The sequence below is a fragment of the Lissotriton vulgaris genome, chromosome 5, assembly GCF_964263255.1.
Source record: "Lissotriton vulgaris chromosome 5, aLisVul1.2, whole genome shotgun sequence".
Classification (NCBI taxonomy): domain Eukaryota; kingdom Metazoa; phylum Chordata; class Amphibia; order Caudata; family Salamandridae; genus Lissotriton; species Lissotriton vulgaris.
The window spans coordinates 197,722,342-197,742,792 of NC_141693.1; the positions used below are offsets into that span (position 1 = coordinate 197,722,342).

The 20,451-nt window shown below is 48.5% G+C and overlaps 1 protein-coding gene across 1 annotated transcript in view; it reads right to left on the reverse strand.

Moving 5' to 3' along the window:
• The window catches only part of UAP1L1 (UDP-N-acetylglucosamine pyrophosphorylase 1 like 1), a 292,017-nt gene that overhangs the window by 201,466 nt on the left and 70,100 nt on the right, over positions 1 to 20,451 (reverse strand). Inside the window, exon 3 of the mRNA XM_086921152.1 lies at positions 9,354 to 9,529. Within this exon, the coding sequence (XP_086777278.1) occupies positions 9,354 to 9,529 (176 nt within the window). The remainder of the gene's footprint in view (positions 1 to 9,353; positions 9,530 to 20,451) is intronic.

Consider the following 20,451-nt stretch of genomic DNA (forward strand, 5'->3'; position numbering starts at 1 on the left):
CAAATAGATCTATCGAGGGTTTGCCCCATCGTTGGAAAAACGTATCTAAGACCACCTGGTTCAGCTCCCATTCGGGACTGACGGAAGATAGCCTGCTGAGTCTGTCCGCCTTTTCATTTAGTATTCCTGGTAATGTTCTGCCTGTAGCGTTATTCCGTGCAGAATAGCCCACTCCCAAATCTTCTGGGCTTCCCGAGACAACAGAAGAGATCTGGTACTCCCTTCCTTGTTTATGTAGCGCGTAGCCGTGGTGTTGTACGTTCCGATGAGAACCTCCAGCCCCTGCAGCCGAGGAAGAAATGCTTGAAGTGCCAGCTTGATAGCTTGAGTTCTAGGAGGTTGATGTGAAGAAGGCGGTGCTGGGGCAACCAATGCACGCTGACATGGAGATCCTGAAGCACCGCCCCCCCCACAGCCATCCAGTGACGCATCCGTTGTCACCACTGGAGGAGACGGATTGCCTACGAAGGATAGACCTTGGGAAAGGTCTTTTCATTGCAAAAGTGATCATCACCTTGTCGTCGAATGTGCCGTGAACTTGCTTCCACAGTTTGTCTAGCTGCTCTTGAAGAGGCCGCATCCGCAATCTGCAGTGAGGTATTAGAGGTATGCATGAGGAGATCACCCCCAGAAGGGATTTGTAACGGCGTACTGAAAGACACCTTTTTCTCAAAAACAGTGCCATAGCTCAGTTTTTCCTGTCTTTCCAAGGACGGGAAAGCCTTGTTGAGATTGGAGTCCAAGATGGCCCCCAGAAAACGCGCTGGCCTCTACGGAATCAGAGATGATTTTTCCTTGTTGAGAGTAAGACCCAAATTCTGGAATAGGTTCGTACATGCGTTGACCGCTTCCCTCGCAGCCTCCCTGGACGGGGCATTCAGCAACCAATCGTCCAGGTAAGGGAAGACCTGAAAGTTATGTCTCCGCAGGAAAGCTGCCACCGGTGCCAGCACCTTGGTAAAGATTCTTGGGGCAGAGCGAAGTCCGAAGGGTAAAACCCGGAATCGAAAGTGGCTTTTGGCTACTGTAAATCGCAGAAAACTCCTGTGTGCTGGGTGAATGGGTATGTGAAAATACGCATCTTCGAGATCGAGAGTGGCCATGAAATCCCCTGGATTGATGAGACGTAAGATATCCTGAAGGGAAACCATTCGAAAAGATTGGGAAAGGAGATAGGTGCTTAGCTCCCTGAGGACTAAAATAGGGCGCCATTTCCCCAGTGTCTTCTTCACCAGGAAGAACCTGGAATAAAACCCTTTTCCTCTTTGAGATGAGGGAACAAGCTCCACAGCTCCCTTCAGGAGTATCTGATGAACTTCGAGCTGCAGGAGACGCAGATGTTTCGATGGAATGGAAGCAGAGGGCTTGGAAGGTGGGATTTGAGTGAATTCCAAGGTATGACCCTTTCGAATTATGTTGAGCATCCAACGGTCCGATGTTATCTGAGACCAGCTGCGGAGGTATTGTGATACCCTGCCTCCTACAGATGTTGTCCTGGAGATGGGCACAGCAGGAAGAGCCAGAACGCTGCTATTGCCTCCTGGACTTATCACGTCCCTGGCGGTTCGGTTTCCCTCTGGTATTCGATCTTGATTAAGTAGAGGTTTGACCCCGTTTCTGATGATAGGGCTGGCGATATTGTTGTGACCCTAATCCATACGACTAGTACCGCTGCTGCTGGTATGAGCCTCTGTATGTGGTACTCCTGCCCCTGGAACCCCTGAAAGGAGCCTTCCGGTATTTAGGCGTACCAAGAGACCTAGCCGTCTCTGTATCCTTCTTAATATCTTGGAGGGTATCATATGTGTTTTCCAAACAATGCCTCTCCCTCGAAAGGAAGGTCCAAGATCTTATTCTGGACCTCCGGCCTGAACCAAGTCGCTCTGAGCCATCCGTGGAGACGAAGAACCGCTGCCCCAGCTAGTGAGCGAAAAGCCGTTGTGGCAATGTCCATGGCACAATCGGTTACCTCCGCTGATGTTGCTTCCCCTTCCTGTAGTATCTTCTTTGCGTCACCTTTCGCTTCTTGGGGAAGTTGATCTAAATAAGGTGAAAGGTCACACCATAACTGGCGATTATACCTGCCCAGTATCGCCAAGGCATTAGCTGCCAGCACCAGAAGACTAGCCATTGAAGAGAATCTTTTTCCAGAGTTATCTAGTCTCCTGCCCTCTTTATCAGAGGGAGTAGTCAAAGGCGCCGAAGGGTTGCCGGATTTGCTCTGTGCCGCCTGCGAAATCACAAGTCTGGTTTTGGGTGTCCAGTTAGAGACGCCGGACCATCCTGAGGCGCCTTATATTTCTTTTCCAGGCGCGGTAGGACAGGGACCACCGTAGCCGGGTTCTTCACAGCCTTAAGACCTTCATCCCATACATGTTGTACAATAGGAATAGATTTGGTAACCTTTTTATATGGCTCTTTAACCCTTTCGATGCTGATGACGAGCTCAGCTCGTCATCACCCACGGGTGTCGTGTGCTGATGACGAGCTGAGCTCGTCATGAAACATGTAAAATATGAATGTCCAGCACAGCGCGAAAATCCCCGCAGCAGCCTTGTAGTTAAAGTCAGAGAAAACACTCAGTGGCAACAGAAGACACAGGCAGCTGGAATCTGCTAACTGCCCTCTTCATTAACTTATGAAATCCTCCGATATCTACCGGAGGGGAATCCACAGGGTCTGGACATGGTGACGCCGGCATTACATACTTATCCCATTCTAAGCCCTGATTAGGCCGGTCATCGAGATTCTGATCCTCATCCGAGGAATCATCCTGTATGTCCGGTAGAGTTGAAGGATCATGTGGAGCAGGTGTCTGTGGCTAAGAGACCACCTGAGTTGGCAATTCTGGAGAGATCATCTCTGGGGTTGTAGGGGTAGGCAAGGCTTGAGTAGCCGGAATAGCAGCAGGCTGAGTGCACCTGGATTTGTAATCCTGAAACAGGTTATGGAGATCTTGCAAGAAAGAAGTAGGAACAGATAATATCTCTTGGCCTGTGAACCCCTGCGGTTGAGAAGAACGTTGATATGAACACTCCTGGAGAAACTCTCCCTCTGAATCTGTCTCTTGACATTTAACAAGTAGGTGGGATGGACTGTGCGCATACCCAAACGAGTCCTAATCATCATTATCAGAATCCTCATCTTCCTCTTCTAACAATAAAGCGGGAGGCAAGGGGGTAACCCTCCTTGGAGACGCCATGTCCGGAGTAATTCTTTTCAAAGAAATAGCAATTTTCTCAGTCTACGACAGTATCGTCGACGGTCCAGTCGACGATGGAGCAGATAAAGGTAAACCTGCAGTCATCAATGGAAAAGCCACCGTCGACGGACGAACTGAAGACGACGAGATGGGCGTTGTCGTAGCTGTTGCCGACGAGACCGTCGACACTCCTGCCATAGTCGTCGTCAATGTTGCCGTCGACGACACATTCGTCGTTACCGTGGTCGACGAAGTCTTCGTCGTCGCGGTTGTCGATGTTCCCAACGACATCCTCATCGGCGTCGACGATCTCATCGACGTCGACAGTACCACTGACGAGCCCGTCGACGGCACCACTATAACCTTGGACTTCGACGCCTTTGTCGACGGAGCCTTCTGCTGCGTCGTCGTCGACGACTTGGAACTTTTGTCTGACTTCTCAGATGACCGAGAAGATGGCTTTTTGAAGGCTGGAGCAGTCTTCTTAACCGTGGACGGCGTATATGGTCCCTTTCTCTACTTTACACCGTGGTGAGGAGATTTGACTGGACTTTGGCTCTCAGACTCATGGGGTCTTTTTTGAGGCCTTCACTGGACGCTCCACAGAAGGTAAAGGGGAAACCCTACCCCTTTTGACTGACGTTCTAGAAGATGAAGCGGAGTCCTCATGTCGCTGGACACCGTGTCTTTTCTAGACTTCAATTTCTGGGGCCAAGTGAGGCGCCGACCCTCACAGTCTCGGAGGGTCTTCGTAGAAAAGGTGCAGCAGATCTTGCAGTCCACAGCCATATGATCCGGGTACAGGCAATATATACAGTCCTTATGCCTGTCCTCTACATACAGCCTGTTCTTGCCACAGGTGGAAAATGACTTGAAAATGGCCTTCTCCTTATCAGACATCCTGATAGGAACAGCCAACAATCCTGAAGAAAGAACTGAAGAAAAACCTCAAAAGAGTAGAAGATTGAGCAGAGCTCAAAGGAGACTACCTAAGCACAACATGCGGTAGAAAATCTGAGGCTCTGGGGTTCCTTCAGGAGGGTTCTAAGGGATGAGGCTCTTCTGATTGGCTCATGCTTAAGGTCTCTTTTACAAAAAGAGGCGGATATGCTGCAAAAGGGAATGAGGCCTAGGCCATTTTCTTTCTCTTTTGTACCTAGTGCTATGTTACTTTTGTTACCGAGACTCCCATTCCGACGACGGGGAATGATACAAAAGCATGGGAATCTATGAAAGTTCCAATACTGGGGCAAGGAACACTACTAGCGAAAGAGAGACTAACACACTGGTCAAATTAATGTAATTTCTAACTATACCAATTCACCACTAATCCTTTATGGGTTCCGGAGTAGCGTGCTACTCGCCAAAGAGTGCTTTGGCGCCTCGTCTGGGGTAGTAAGCGCTATATAAATGCAATTACACACTGCCAGGTAATCAATATTATACGAAACCCAGCAGATGAGTTGCAAGGATGCCATGGGCCAGGGTGCAGCCAAGAAAAATGCCTCCTTTGACTACTGCTGGGGTGGTAAAATACAGCAATTATCAGGGTTCAAAAAACCTTGGTGCCACTGCACCTGCTGCACCAATACTAGCTACGCCCCACCCAGCACGAATAGACACCCGCCACATTTAAGACGGTCTGAAAGCCTATACAGTGCCTGAATTCACCAGGTAGGAAAGCATATTATGTTCCATCACTCGGTGCCAGCAAGGCAAGGCATCACTGAGCGGACTATCTTCAATGGGAATAAAGGGACTGGGAAGAAAGGGACACAGGGGAGTGAGAGGCAAAAAGAAATCAGGTGTGATTAAGTCAAGAAAGCAGTGCGGGAGGACGTCTCTAGGGACCTGAGCCAGGACGCTCTGACCCATAGTAAATTTTGGGTCAGAGAAAAGAACTGCTTCTGGAAATAAATTGATGCGGTTATGTATGCGACGCACAACTCCACTAAACCGCTCCTTGTGGGTAAAACATCACTTCCAGGGCTTTTATCGCGACTCGTGTCCTGTAATTAGTGTTCTTCAATTAAAGGGTGGAGCCAGGGGCCTGCCCCTTCGGGCTTCGCAGAGACAAAGACAATCTGTTACAGTAGGCTAACTGGGGGAGGATTCCGCGGCTCAGAATTGAGGGGCGTTTATGAGGTGTTACTGCCTGGCTTTTCTATGGCAGTACAGAACAAAATTCAAACTACACAGTGCAACGTGCTACCCATGTAGGTAAGCACTCCGGCGCCCCACATGTGGTACTAAGTGCTATGTAAATGTTGCAATTCATTACAGCTGTGTTTTTTCAACTAAAACCACGAGATACGTAGCAAAGCTGAGAGTGGGAGGTGGGTGCGTGTAGAGCGGGAGAAAAGAATAGAGCAGGTCAGAGTCCGGTGAGTGGGAGAAGGAGCCGATGGGTCTAAGGGCGGAAGAAAGAGGGGCAGTGAAGAGATGAACAGTGAAATTGAAAATGAAAGCTTGGTCAGTGAAAAGTGAGATTGTGCAAGACGGAGAGAAGAACAGGGCAACCCCGTTGTCAGAAAGGACACAGAGGCAGTGCCAAGAAAGAAAAGAAAATGCCATCCTAAATTAACTTGTTTTATATGGAACTCAGTACCAGAGGTTTTGTTGTTTCAATGTGCTATAAAAACTACTATGACTATTACCCAATTTAATGGCCTCAAAGTGTCGACCAGGGAAGCATAAAAAACTGAAGTGGCCCTTTTTACAGTTCACAAGCAGGTGTCAGCCCTCACTGCTTGAATCAATGAGCCTTGCTTAAAAAAAGCAAATGCTATTTAAACGGTGAAAAAGGTCATAAAAAATAGCAAGCAAATGGGAGAGGTGCAGAGACAGAAGGCGACATAAAGACTATGACAAAACAAAAAAAAACAAAAATCAGGGAAAGGAGTAAAGAAACTTAAAGGTGGGCGACCTTAATGAATATGACCTATGAAGACACCATTATTGTTTACAACGCTTCTCATTTATTTCTAAGGAGGTATGTGCATCCATAAATAAAGAAATAAATAAATACATAAATAAACTGGCCCAGTTGTAATTGTTTTGAGTAAATCACTAATTTTGACATACGTTACTTAATTGATATTTGTCCCTTAGGAAGCTATTGGAATCTATTGACACGCTCAACATTTACTTGTGAAAACTATCCTATCTAGAGATTGAAAAGAACACACTTAAGAACATATTGGGTAAGCCCTCACACCTAGTTTAATACATGTATAGGTTTATAGGCAGGTGTCATGAACTAGTAGCGATAGAGAGGTCTCCTGGGGTATCCCATGTTGCTCTTTGTTAACCATAGTATCAGGAAATGTCCTTTCAAATGTTTTGTCTTGTTCTGATATATTCACTAGATGTAGACATGAAATTGCAAAGCATTGATATTTAGATTTCTTGACCCCTATGTTATTGTTTGTTGGTCACAGCATCAGAAAATGTGCTTTTCTAATGTTTCTTGACCCTCTCTTTCTCTTCTCTTTCACCCTTTTCTTTGTGCTTATATTGAAAATGCTATTTAATATTATCTTTTGAATCAGCAGGTCTAAATTTGTCATAACATGCACTTGTGGGTAGGAACATATTAGTTTCCCTGTGGCTTATGAATATTGCCAACATTGTATCTCAAAAGAGTATCTGTGTACATATTAATGATGTAAATGCACCATACACGAGGGATCCTATAAAGTTGATCCTTTTAAAAAATATGATTTTATTGATATTGTATTTTAAATGTATAATTTTGTATAAATGTATATCTTTTGTATATATGATGTGCTGTACATAATGTCTAAATTGTGTTTATATGTATTTGTTTGTAGCCGTGAAGAAGTCTGTAAGGACGAAACGCGTTGGGCTACCTCGTGTTTTTGTTAAGAAGAATCTTGAATAAAGAAGTTATACCACAACCTGCTCCTTCTGGCTTTGAGAATTTGTCTCTTTAAATATTACTATTACTACTAAATGGAGTGCCGGACCACTGTTTTCTAAACAGAGATATTAAGAAATTTGTCCAGAATCACAGGATGCGGAGCCTATGCCAGGACTTGGAGCTGGTTTCCCAGTTGCCAAGTCGCCAGTTCTGGCTGTAACCCACATCCTCTCTCCAGATAACAAATGCGGAGGTAAGACAAGAGAGAAGGTTAGGGGGTGGATGCGTGCAGAGAGGATGGTGAAAGGGGCTACGGTGATGAGATACAATATAGACAGGAAGGAGATACATAGGGGTAAAACGAGGAAGAGGAAAGTATTGCTATGGGTAACTGATGGAGAGAAGAGGAGATGAGGCGTGGGGAGGAAAAAGTAGATTTAAAAAAAAAAGGGCGAGGTGGAGAGGAGAAAAAAAAAAGGAGGAGGGAGAGAAAAATCTGGAGATTAGTAAAGAGTATAGACGCGAGATTAGTAGACCTGAAAAGGAGTGAGGTGCGGAAGGAAAGAGGACACAGAAGGTGGAGAGAGATGCAATTTAGAGAGAGAGGGAGAAACAAAGAAAGAAACCAGTCAGGAAGAGGGACTACAGAACGTAGAGATGAAGAGAAGAAAAGAGTTGAAATGTGTAGGAGAGCTGGGGACGATGGAATGAGACGAGAAAAAATGGTGTCGGGGAGAAAAGAGAAACTTTAACAAGCGCCTCTGCGAAAGTGAAAGCAACGAAACAGAACAGATGGAACCCTGCGTGCCCCTGCTCGCTCCCGCAAGCTGCAGGCCGCCACACCCACGAGTGAAGGTCTGAAGTGATTGCAAGAGGCCCTCTTCTAGCGCTGTGCTAGGCGAGACCTAAAAAGCACCACTCTTCACCAAGGTTGAGTGTATTGATAGCCTGGAGAGGACACTTTAAAGAAGAGCCATGCTAAAACACACTTTGCTCTGATAACTGCTTTACAACCAGAGCTTGTGTCTGCTGTGCAACCCGAGCTAGGGTCTACCTGACAGCCAGCTTCCCAGAGATAAGGGGACATTACCTGGAGTCGACCTGTACCCATACACTGAAACACCTGAAAACCCATCTCCTTGGTGAGATGGAAGGAGTCCGACAACTCTGCCTGAGGGGTGTCTGTCCATTGAGTGTTAGAAGCAGCAGACTACCCTGTGCTGTGCTTTGGAGAATGATTTGTAAGCCCGAGTAGTGGGGTGCAGTCTCTGCAGTAATGTGGTTCCAGGTAGGAAAAGTGGATCGGTGTCGACAGATGCTAAAGCCCGCTGCTGGTATCCAGGACCTACAGATGCTGGAGGACTCCAGGGGGCAACTCAATTCTGCTGCTGCCTGCAGCAAAGGCTGCGTCTGCTGCTACTGCATCATCTGCAAGAAGCGAAAGAGAGCCGAGGCCTGCATGAGGTGAGACTGTTTAAAACACTTGAACTGAGCGCACTTGCTATTGAAATGGGGTATCGGTGCCAGACCTTAATTCATGCTGCATACTTTTGACATACAAGAGGAGGAACACCTGGGAAGAAGGGGGGGAGGGAGGTAGCCAAGGCTCAGTAACGCTAGCACCACACAAGTTTGTATCTGCTGCCATTATCTGTGTTGTATTCCATTTTAACAGTGTGTATCAAATTATGTTTTTTGTAAATATAAGTAAAGCAATGGGCGGGACATTCAGTTATTGCACTTCAGGGTGTGTGTTGAGTCCTGAGTACCTGCTCTACCTCTGAGAAGCCTAGGAGTGTCCCCCTTTGCTGCCACTGACAACCAAGTGCTGAAGGGCTTGAACTTGGCCCAATCATAGGCAAATGAACCCAGCCTCCAAGGCAAATGACCGAGTGGCTCCTGCTCTTCATGTAAACCCCAAAAAGGGTCTGACCAGGTTGCTGTGCCCTTTCTGCCTTCTCTATGAAAACCACTATGTGGGTAACTTTTACTACCATATGCATAATAAATCGGTGGAAAGTGACACTGGCTTAGTTCAAAATTCGTTGTGCATAGAGGCCTGTGACGTGGACTAGCTAATTACCTTTTAGCAGTGTTACAGTAGGAGTTGGGGGAAACTCGTGGGGCGAAATTAATAGTGTACAATGCATTCCTAGTGCCTAAAAAGGGTAAGCGTTTAGAGTAGTAAGCTCACACCTTCATTTTCATCAGAAAACAGCTAAGTAGAATATCAAATTACGAAAAAGATTGTTCAGTTGAACTGTATACCTGGAGCCATAGCAAGCTTGTCCTTCTGTTCCAAGATGGCCTTCCCATCGAACGTCACAGCTGGCAGCATCCTCTGCTCAAACATGATAACGTTGGACTTATCCAGGTGAAAGTAGTTGTGTTCTACAAAGAACTTCTCTGTGGGGCCCAAAGTGAACTCACTAGTCATAATGTACCTAAAACACAGAAATGGACATTTTCAATTGACGGAATATCATTGAGTTTAATACAGTGCCATCCCTAGAGCACAACCCTGTACAAGGATGACTGCACGAAACAAGACCATCTCTCTCTTTCAACTGGATTGGATAGCTGATATGCCATTCTTTCAAAATGGTCTAAAGAGTTTTTGCAGTTTACGCGCCTTATCAGAAAGGTCAACCCCATGCAAGGCTACATCTCTGCAAAGGGCTGAATAACTATGCTTCCTCCCGGTTTCCTATCCTCTCCCTTCCAGAGGGCCAGTTCCCTGCATTGGCAAAGCTCGACAGAATCGTATGTAGTGTTTAGAAACATGTACTCATCATTAAACAACCTGAGTGGTGGGCCTAACACAATCACCATGATCTATTTTTCAACAGTGAAAGAGGAGATACCCTGAAAAGAAGGGTTAATGTAAAGGTGTTGAATTTCCAGCAATAGAAGACAGGAAAGAATAAGTGAGCCTGTACATTCGGCAACGTACCTGTCCATTCCATGTCTAAAGATACAATGGAAATGTGTGTGATGAGTGGGAATGGACAGAATAACGCAGTAGATTCAGAGCCAATGGAACCCTTGGGGTAATGTGCAAAGTATGAATAGTATTAAACATACTAATGCTGAACAAAATTCCTTAGGACCACTCGTCAGCTCTACCAATCGATTTCCTCAACACAAGTGTTGAGATCTGGAGTCATCTCTGGACTCGTGTGCACTAACAAGATTTAAAGGCTAATGAAATGTGGAAGTGACAAATTGGAATATCAACATCTGCTCAATTGTTGGATGCCATTGCTAAACAGGCACCCGGTAAGCTACAAATGGACACACTGAGAAGAGTAGGCCAGGTGGCCAGACAAATGTGAATAAAAGTAAATACATCTCAGCATCTTAGAGATCATATTCAGGGATCTCAAAGCCAGTCTCGTGTCGACACCTAGCAGGGAATTCCAAAGCCTCGTGAAACATTTAAAGACCCTGGGATTGAGCCTCGTGAGCAACTGTTAAAACCAGGCTACCAAAGCAAGACTATTTTCATCTGAATGTCAGAAAAGCAGTGCCCCAAAGCCTCAGGCATGTGGCGGGAGAATGATTAGCAAGGTCACAAAGATGGGTATGCCCTGCACCCAAGAAAGAAAGAATGAATGACTCCTCCTGTGTGTAGGTATGTAATGCAAACTATCCGGAGTCAGAACAGCATATATTGGTCTCCCTACATGAGGCAGTGAGTGCCCAAACCACCTTACTATGCACCCACAGTAAACTTAACTGGGAGATTAGTAAGTTCATTAAACATATTATGGCTAAAATCTTTACAGTAGATCAAACATTTAAAAGCAGAAAAGGGAGCCATGAGAATACCTCGTATTAAGTTTACATTACAAGTGAAAAGCAATCAACCAGCGACTACTACAGCAAATAGATTGTGGAAACACCAATAACTTTCACCCGGAATAAAATATCAGCAGGCGTGTAGCATGATGTGAAGTGGTGGAGATTGTGATGGGCGCTCTGTTCCAGGACTCCTCACGCTGGTCGTAAATTCAAGCTGCTTGCAGTGCTCGAACTACCGTGAATTGGGTCTCATCAAGAGAACTCCAAATGGAGTGTGTACCTTCCGTTACATTAACGGAGCCAATGAGGAAACTTGTAACCCCACACCCAACCCCAGCCTCTGGGTCGGATACAGCAGCAAAAAAGGTGGATGGCCTGCTTGTGGTGCACTCAGAGTGTGGCGCCAATGGCAAGAACATGAAGCACCTATTCCAGCCACAAAACAACACTCCAAGTGAAACAATGATGAGGGAATTCACATATCAGCTAAACGAGGGCTAAATCTCACGAGCAGGCCTGTGGCAGGAACATGCAATTCAAAAATGGCATTTAAGCAACTTCAGAGAGCGCTAGGATGTGGTATGAAGGCAATGTTTCCCTGTATTTGTGGCAGAAAAAGAAGACAAAAACAAATAAAGAGAAAACCGGATCTCTTACAGCCCCCAAACTGAAAGATCGCAAAGAGGAAGAACATTAAAAAAAATGCTGGCTGTTCGGCTGGTGCCAATCTGGATAAGGATTAGAAAGAAATAACAGAGTCCGATATTACATTACAGATTGGACAAAGTATATAAATCATGTGCAGCAGGAAATTTCCTCCTGAATAGAATGGAGAATAAGGATGTAAGTAACCAACAGTGGTGAAAGAACACTAGACAAGGTGGAGTACTTTAATGGTTGATCCGATCACAGTGGGAAAATCACCCAGAGCATAAACCGTTCCACAGCTCTATGTCATATGCAATGCTCCCAATGGATACCAAGCTTGAGTTACTTGAAAACAGAAGAGGGAATCCATCAGAATACTTAGTTACCCGTTGGTCCTGTGACAACAGAGTAATGGCTGACTGAGATGATGCAATCTACCTTCCTAACACTTACCTCCTTCGAGTCAGAGGGGTTCTGCTTTGTGCGATAAATCAGTGAGATGCAGAGTGCTAATTCTTAGGTCTCGCCTACGCAGCGCGCATGCAATGCATAGGAAAGAGATCTTTAACCATCGGCACAGCTTTGGGGGCAAAAACGTGCACGTGTTTCATTGCTTCCAATGGCAACGCGTGCACATCTGGAGATTCCATTGCGGGGGGAGAGTGGCCCCATATGGTCGCAATCATCGCGCCTTGCTGCTCGCTCCCACAAGGGAATCGCGTAGGCCTCCACCCCCCCCCCTGCTGCTGCCGCATGAGGCACATGCTTGTGCTGGTTTATTGTTTGCCTCCGCTCATATATCTACATAGCGCCTGCTTCACAGGCCGTCATTTGCATTTTTAACCATGAGTTTTCTTTGTTCACTTCAGCCTGCATAAAATGGCTTATACACGGTGACGGCAAGCACTTTCAATTTAAATCTGTGAGCAGTTACAGGCCCAGGTATGTATGTTTCCTCATTGTCTCCTGTTGTGTGTCTCGTGAACCGCTTATGTTCTACAACTTTGGTCTGTGCTGCCACAGTGAATAGAACATTTTCAACTCAATTGCACTCTTTCAGTGGCCTGCTGATTTTCAGATCCTGCCCAGCAGCAACTGTGATGGTGCTCGCACCCAGGTATCTAGTTTGAGGAGTGGGGGCATGAATAACGCCATCACTGGGACAACGCATCGTGGTTCTGGTGAATGAGTCATGCAGGAGGGCACAAAGACAGTTACTGGAGGAAAAGAAATAGTACTCCATTGTGAACGGAGTACAAGGACATCTTGAGCCTGCAGATCTATTTTACCATCCTCTACTGGAATAAGATGGCTGTGACTGGCCAGCGCTGCACAAATCCGAGCAGCCATTCAGCCGCAGTATTTAGTCTTTACGTATCTGGTCATGCCACGTAGCACACACTCTCTCAACCTCCACCTCCCCATATCCTGCTCTTTCATCAGACCTTGTGTACCGTAGAAAAGAAATCACAAAATGTTGATGCCTATGCTGAAGCGTTAGCAAGGGACACTAAAATGTAAGTACAAGCCCCCACCAACTGTCCTGGTGCCTAGAAACAAGTGCCAGTTAGGCTCACTGGCACAAAACAAGCACTGCTTGTTCCCCCAAAAGAGACCCTAGTGTGCCTGGAACCATGAGGCTTATGAACTCCTATTGTAACAGGTGTGCTGAGTTCCAACTGCGTTGTGCGTGGGCAGATGAATAAGAACATCCGCATAGTGTTCTGTACTTGACATCCGAGATGTCTCCTCAGGGCCATGAACTGTCCGTGGCATACAAAAACTACATCTGCGTTGTGAGACAGAAACTAAATGGCTGTGGCTTCCAAGGGCTGTAAGTGAGAGTGAAGGCAACTGCAGGGGACTAGCACTAGGGAGAGAGAGTGTAGGTTAGACTAACATAAACTGGCTGTGGTTTGCAAGGTTAAGCAGGTATTGTCAACCTGGGTAAAAACTACCTGCAAATCGCAAGAGTAATAAATTGATTGATTGGCATTCTGGGAAAGGAGGTCTCTTGACTTTACAAACGCTCGAGAAACATTGCCAACAGAAGGAAACGGACGATTACAAGGATGTTGACAGAGTGACATAAACTGAGCTCCAAGAAGAACTGCCGAGCCCTCGAGAAAGTCTGGAAAAGGGAACCGACACCGGACAACAGGACCTCCCTCAAGCTTGCCACCCGGAAGCACCACCAGCTGATCCGCGCCGCCAAGAAAACAGCATTCAAGGACCGGTTGGACAACAACGCACACAACTGCAAGGAACTCTTCAACATCGTGAAAGAGCTGTCCAACCCCAGCGCAGGAAACAACGACATCACCCCATCGCAAGACCTCTGCAACTCCCTCGCCTCATACTTCCACAACAAGATCACAGACATACACAGCAGCTTCGACAACCAACCAACGCACACCATGACCGAACAACCACCCCCCACCACCACCCTCCACGCCTGGACCCCGATCAGCACCGAAGACACCATCCGCACAATGAACTCCATCCACTCCGGATCACCGACCGACCCCTGCCCTCACCACGTCTTCAACAAGGCCGACGCTGTCATCGCACCCCACCTGCGAGACATCATCAACACATCCTTCAACACCGCCACCTTCCCGAAGAGCTGGAAGCACGCCGAACTCAGCGCTCTACTCAAGAAACCAACAGCGGACCCCACCGACCTCAAGAATTACCGCCCCATCTCGCTTCTCCCGTTTCCAGCCAAAGTCATCGAGAAGACCGTCAACAAGCAGATGGCCGCCTTCCTCGAGACGAACGGATCCCTCGACCCCTCACAGTCCGGCTTCCGAGCCAATCACAGCACCGAGACCGCCCTCATCGCCGCCACCGATGACATCCGGGCCCTGATGGACAATGGAGAAACAGCGGCCCTCATCCTCCTAGACCTCTCCGCGGCTTTCGACACGGTCTGCCACCGCATCCTGGTACGGCGCCTCAGCAACGTCGGAATCCAGGACAAGGCGCTGGAATGGATCATCTCCTTCCTCGGCGGAAGAACACAGAGAGTCCGCCTACCACCATACAAGTCAGAGGCCTCCGAAGTCATCTGCGGCGTCCCCCAAGGATCTTCTCTGAGCCCCACCCTCTTCAACGTCTACATGAGCCCCCTCGCGGCCATCGTACGCAAACACAACCCCAGCATAATCTCCTACGCCGACGACACCCAGCTGATCCTCTCCCTGACCAACGACCCCGCCGCCACCAGAGCCAACCTACACGAAGGGATGAAAGAGGTAGCCGAGTGGATGACGACCAGCCGCCTGAAGCTGAACTCGGACAAGACGGAGGTCCTCATCCTGGGCTCCTCACCCTCCGCCTGGGACGACTCCTGGTGGCCTCCCGCCCTGGGCACCGCACCCAAACCGACAGACCATGCACGCAACCTGGGCTTCATCCTGGACTCCTCCCTCTCCATGACCAGGCAAGTCAACGCCGTCTCCTCGTCGTGCTTCAACATCCTACGCATGCTACGGAAGATCTTCTGGTGGATCCCCACAGAGACCAGGAAGACCGTCACCCAGGCCCTCGTCACCAGCCGACTGGACTACGGCAACGCCCTCTACGCCGGCACCACCGCCAAGCTCCAGAAGAGACTCCAGCGGATCCAAAACGCCTCAGCCAGACTCATCCTCGACATCCCACGAACCAGCCACATCTCCGGACATCTGAGAGACCTCCACTGGCTCCCCGTCAGCAAGAGAGTCACCTTCCGCCTCCTCACCCACGCACACAAAGCCCTACACGACCAAGGCCCGAGCTACCTCAACAGCCGAGTCAACTTCTACGCTCCCAAACGCCACCTCCGATCAGCCAACCACGCCCTCGCCGCCGTCCCCCGCATCCGAAGAGCGACTACAGGAGGAAGGTCCTTCTCCTACCTGGCCGCCAAGACCTGGAACTCCCTCCCGACCGACCTGCGCCTGACCCAAGACCACCTCTCCTTCAGGAAGAAGCTGAAGACCTGGCTGTTCGAGCAGTAGCGGCCCCCCCCCCCCCCCCCCCCCCCCCAGCGCCTTGAGACCCTACGGGTATGTAGCGCGCTTTACAAATGTCACTGATTGATTGATTGATTGAACTGTGTGTGGTTTATAAGTGCTGTGTTAACAGAGGGGAACTCTAAGGAGTGCTCAAGCTGTAAAGGTGTTTTGAGACGAATGGGAGGTGTTTGTGGATGACACAGGCTATACAGATACTATCAGGTTGAGAATGGCACTGTCTGATAACAAGAGTCGGATTTTTTGTCAGGCTGAACAAGGCTGTCTATTGATTGCTATAACTAAAGAGACAGCAGACCGAAAAACCATTGATTAAAAGAGCTACAGTCAATTTGTACTCAGAAAAAGGGAGCCAATTGGATTTCTCTGTTTATTAAGATACTGTAATACCGACACCATACCGTCCCTCTGTCGTGAACAGTCTTTTCACAATAATGTTATTCTTGGTGATTACATCTCAGCACCGCAATTCAGAGCAGGTTCCTAATTCTGTGAGGTCGAAGGCGCGCCAAAGGCAAGCCCGTTTACGCCCGTCCGCACCTGGACCGCGCTCAGCGCCAGAACCCCTAGCCCCCGCCGAAATCAAGAAACCAGACTGAGATACGACACCACCACCCTCCACGCACTTAACACCGGGCGACCATCCGCCTGCTACTGAGCCACCCCGAAGCGCACCCACGGACCCTTCACCCGCCAAGCCTGCAAATTCACCTGCCTCCGAACCTGCACCCCACCCTCCGGACCAGGCAACAACAACAACCACCACCTCAAGTGCATCCTACTCAACACCCTCTCCGTCCACAAGCACGCCATCACACTCTGGGACCTCCTCGATAAAACAGCGACAGACGTCGCCTTCCTCACGGAAACCTGGATGAACGGCTCCTCAGCCCCCGACATCACCATAGCCATCCTGGACGGCTACAAGATCATCCGGAAGGACCGCTTCAAGCAAACCGGAGGAGGAATCGCCATCATCTACAGGAACACCATCAGCATCACGACCAACTCCGAAAACATCCTCCCTGCCACCGAACACCTACATTTCCAGATCCACACCGACCCAAAGACCACCCTCAGAGGACCCCTCATCTACAGACACCTGAGCCCACGCACACAATTCAGTGAAGCCTTCGCCGACTTCATCAGCCCGCATGCCCTCGTCTCATCAGATTACATCCTCCTAGGGGACCTAAACTTCCACCTGGAGAACAACAACGACAACACCACCACCGCCCTGCCCGACAACCTCGGACTCAAGCAACTGGTGAACACCCCCACCCACTACGCCGGCCACACGCTCGACCCCATCTTCTCTGCCAGCGGCCACGTTACCTTCAGCCACTCCACCGGACTACACTGGACCGACCACAGCTGCATCCACTTCATCTTTTAAGAAGACCACTTCCCACCACCGCCCGCAACAGATCCCCCACAGATGCTGGGGCAAAGTCACCACAGACCAGCTAGCCACATAACTGAGCCAGAACCCACCAATCGACACCGCTGACACCAACGACGCAGCCTGCAACCTCACACAGTGGATCACCAACTGCGCCGACACCCTCGCACCACTGAAGAACCCTTCAGGCAAGCCCGGCAACAGGAAAGCCACATGGTTCACCTACGACCTCATAGAATCAAAGAAATCCTGCCGAACCCTCGAGAAAACCTGGCGCCGGGAACAGACAGAAAACCTGACAGCCCACTCGCAAACACCACCAGCTGATCCGCACCACCAAAAAGATATCATTCAAAGAGCGGCTGGACAACAACATACACAACAGCAAGGAAGTCTTCAGCATCGTAAAAGAACTCTCCAACCCCAGCGCCAGCAGCAACGACATCACACCGTCACAAGACCTCTGCGACTCCCTCGCCACGTTCTTTCACTGCAAAAATCGCCTCCACAACGCTGGGATCCAAGGTAAAGCCCTGGACTGGATCACCTTGTTCCTCTCCAACAGAACCCAGAGAGTCCACCTCCCTCCCTTTCGCTCGGCGGCCACCGAGATCTGAGGCGTACCCCAAGGCTCTTCGCTCAGCCCAACCCTCTTCAATATCTTCATGAGTCCCCTCGCCGCCATTGCATGCAAACACAACCTCAACATCATCTCCTACGCCGACGACACCCAGCTGATACTCTCCCTCACCAAAGACCCACCACCGCCAAGAGCAACCTCCAGCATGGAATGAAAGACGTAGCGGAATGGATGAAGCTCAGCCGTCTGAGACTGAAGTCAGACAAGACAGAGGTCCTCATCCTCGGGCCATCCCCATTCACCTGGAACAACTCTTGGTGGCCCACAGCGCTGGGCATCGCACAGACACCCACCGACCACGCACACAACCTGGGGTTCATCCTGGACTCCTCTCTCACGATGACCAAGCAAGTCAACGTCATCTCATCCTCCTGCTTCAACACCCTGCGCATGCTCCGAAAGATTTTCCGGTGGATCCCTACCGGAACTAGAAAGACGGTCACCCAGGTCCTCGTCTCCAGCCGACTGGACTACGGGAACGCCCCTATACGCAGGAACCACAGCTAAACTCCAGAAAAGACTCCAGCGCATACAGAACGCATCCACACGACTCATCCTCGACATCCCTCGCCACTGCCACATATCTGCCCACCTGAGAGACCTACACTGGCTCCCCGTCAGCAAAACGATCACGTTCAGGCTCCTCACCCACGCAGACAAAGCGCTCCACGACATGGGCCCTGAATACCTCAACAACCGCCTCACGTTCTACACTCCAACCCGCCAGCTCCGCTAGCCTCGCCCTCGCCACCGTCCCACGGATTCGCAGAACCACCACCGGAGAAAGATCATTCTCCTACCTGGCTGCCAAGACGTGGAACTCCCTCCTCGCCCACCTACGACTGACCCAGGACCATCTCACCTTCAGGAAACACCTCAACACCTGGCTATTCGAGCAGTAGCAGCACCCCCTCCCCGCCCCCTCCCTTTAGCGCCTTGAGACCCTTACAGGTGAGTAGCGCGCTCTATAAATATTTTGATTGATTGAAAGTAAACGCTTCCGGAAACGGTGCCTGCCTCCTTCAGACTGTTTCTTTCTTTAAAATACCACAATTAGAAACACCTGTTCACAATACTAAACCCAGGGCTTTAAGTGGGCCAGGGCTCTAAGTGGGCCTGGTCTGAGCCCCAGCAGTTTTTTTAAGGGGGCCTCGAAACGGGTCTATCAGGCTCTGTTTTGTGCTCACTTCTCACTAGGGGAGAAGTTATGGCATGACGTCATGCCAGGTGAGCGTGCAGGGGAAGGAAAGTCCTTTAAAGAGAGTCATTTAATCTCTGGATTTCCCTTCTCTTTTTGAAACTCGGGAGCAGCAACATTGTCGTGGTGTCAGCAGAGCTTTAAGTGGAAGCTTTTTCAATATTATGTACAACAAGCCATAGTTGCTGGTTATTTGTCTTATGCAACTAACCATTGACAAAGCCAATAGCCCTGCCTTGTTATATCTGGATGTAATGACAGAAACCCTCGGGCGGCACACTATGCTAAATACAGAGTTTTACCTTGTGTTTTTAAGCCACTCCCTTAATTACATTTGTCACCCCCTTTTGAGAGACCCCCCCAGTTTTTTCATCCAACTTAAAGCCCCGAGACCGGTTTAGAACCCTTATCTAAAATAAAATTGTAGATAGGAGAACTGTGAATAAACGTGATTTTTTTCACCTACAGCTTGTGTGTAGTGACATTGTAGACCATACAAACTTCGCTCCTGTTTATTTCATGTCACTCGGATTCCTTTGGTGAAAAACATTCCAGTATCCACAGCTGCCCAATTATAATTCTACACGTCAGACTGGAAGGAATTGAATATTGATTACATAAGCCACTAAGATGTCGTCGAGTTACTTGCAATTCGGAGGCACTGTCATCAGGGCACCTGGAATTATGCTGCAGGGGAGCACCAAATTAGACAGCAGGGTAGACTAAATTATGTGGCAAGCAAAGATAAATTATGCGGCATAATGTAGCACATTGTTTGGTAGAATAACTTCATGATTTTGTAATTTTTACACCTAGTAATACTTTCTGGGTATTGATTTCACCTCAGTACCAGTTTTAACTGCCAAATTTAGAAGTAAGCTACTGAAAGATGACCAGTTGACCTTTGAGAAGTGATTTCCGCACAATGCTTTCCACTGTGTGGAAACGCCGACTTTTTTATTTGAAACACTTTTATTGAATTTTATGTAGGACCAGGGCTATAAGTGGGTCGGGTCTCACCAGTGCTGAGCACCAGCAGTTTTTTCAAGGAGGCCACAAAGCATGTCTCTATAGGGCTCTGTTTTCTGCCCTGTCACTGGCGGTCTGTTTTTTTCCGGACTGCAGTGACTGCAGGCACATCGATGTGCGCTGCTCATCTTGTTCACTTCTCACACGTGGAGAAATTACGGCATGACGTCAGGCCAGGTGAGCGTTGCAGGTGAAGGGAAATCCTTTAAAGAGAGTCCTTATCTCTTTTTGAAATTCAGGCGCAGAAACATTGTTGTGGTGTCACCAGGGCTTTAAGTGGAAGCTTTTGCAATAATATATACTAGTCATAGTTGCTGCTTATTTATCTTTTGCCACTAACAACCATTTGCAAAGCAAATAGGCCTGACTTGTTGTAGGTATGATGTTACTTGTTGTACCATATATCTGGATACAATGACAAACATCAAAATACAAGCCCGGCGGCACACTATGCTAAGCCTAGATTTTAAGCCTCACCCTTAATTACACTGGCCACGCCCCTTTGAGAGACCCCCCGTTTTTTCATCCCACTTAAAGCCCTGTATAGATTTCATCATGAAAAAGAAACCAAGCAATAACAATACAACTATGGTGCTTTTTACCCCATAGCCAAACAGTTCACGGCA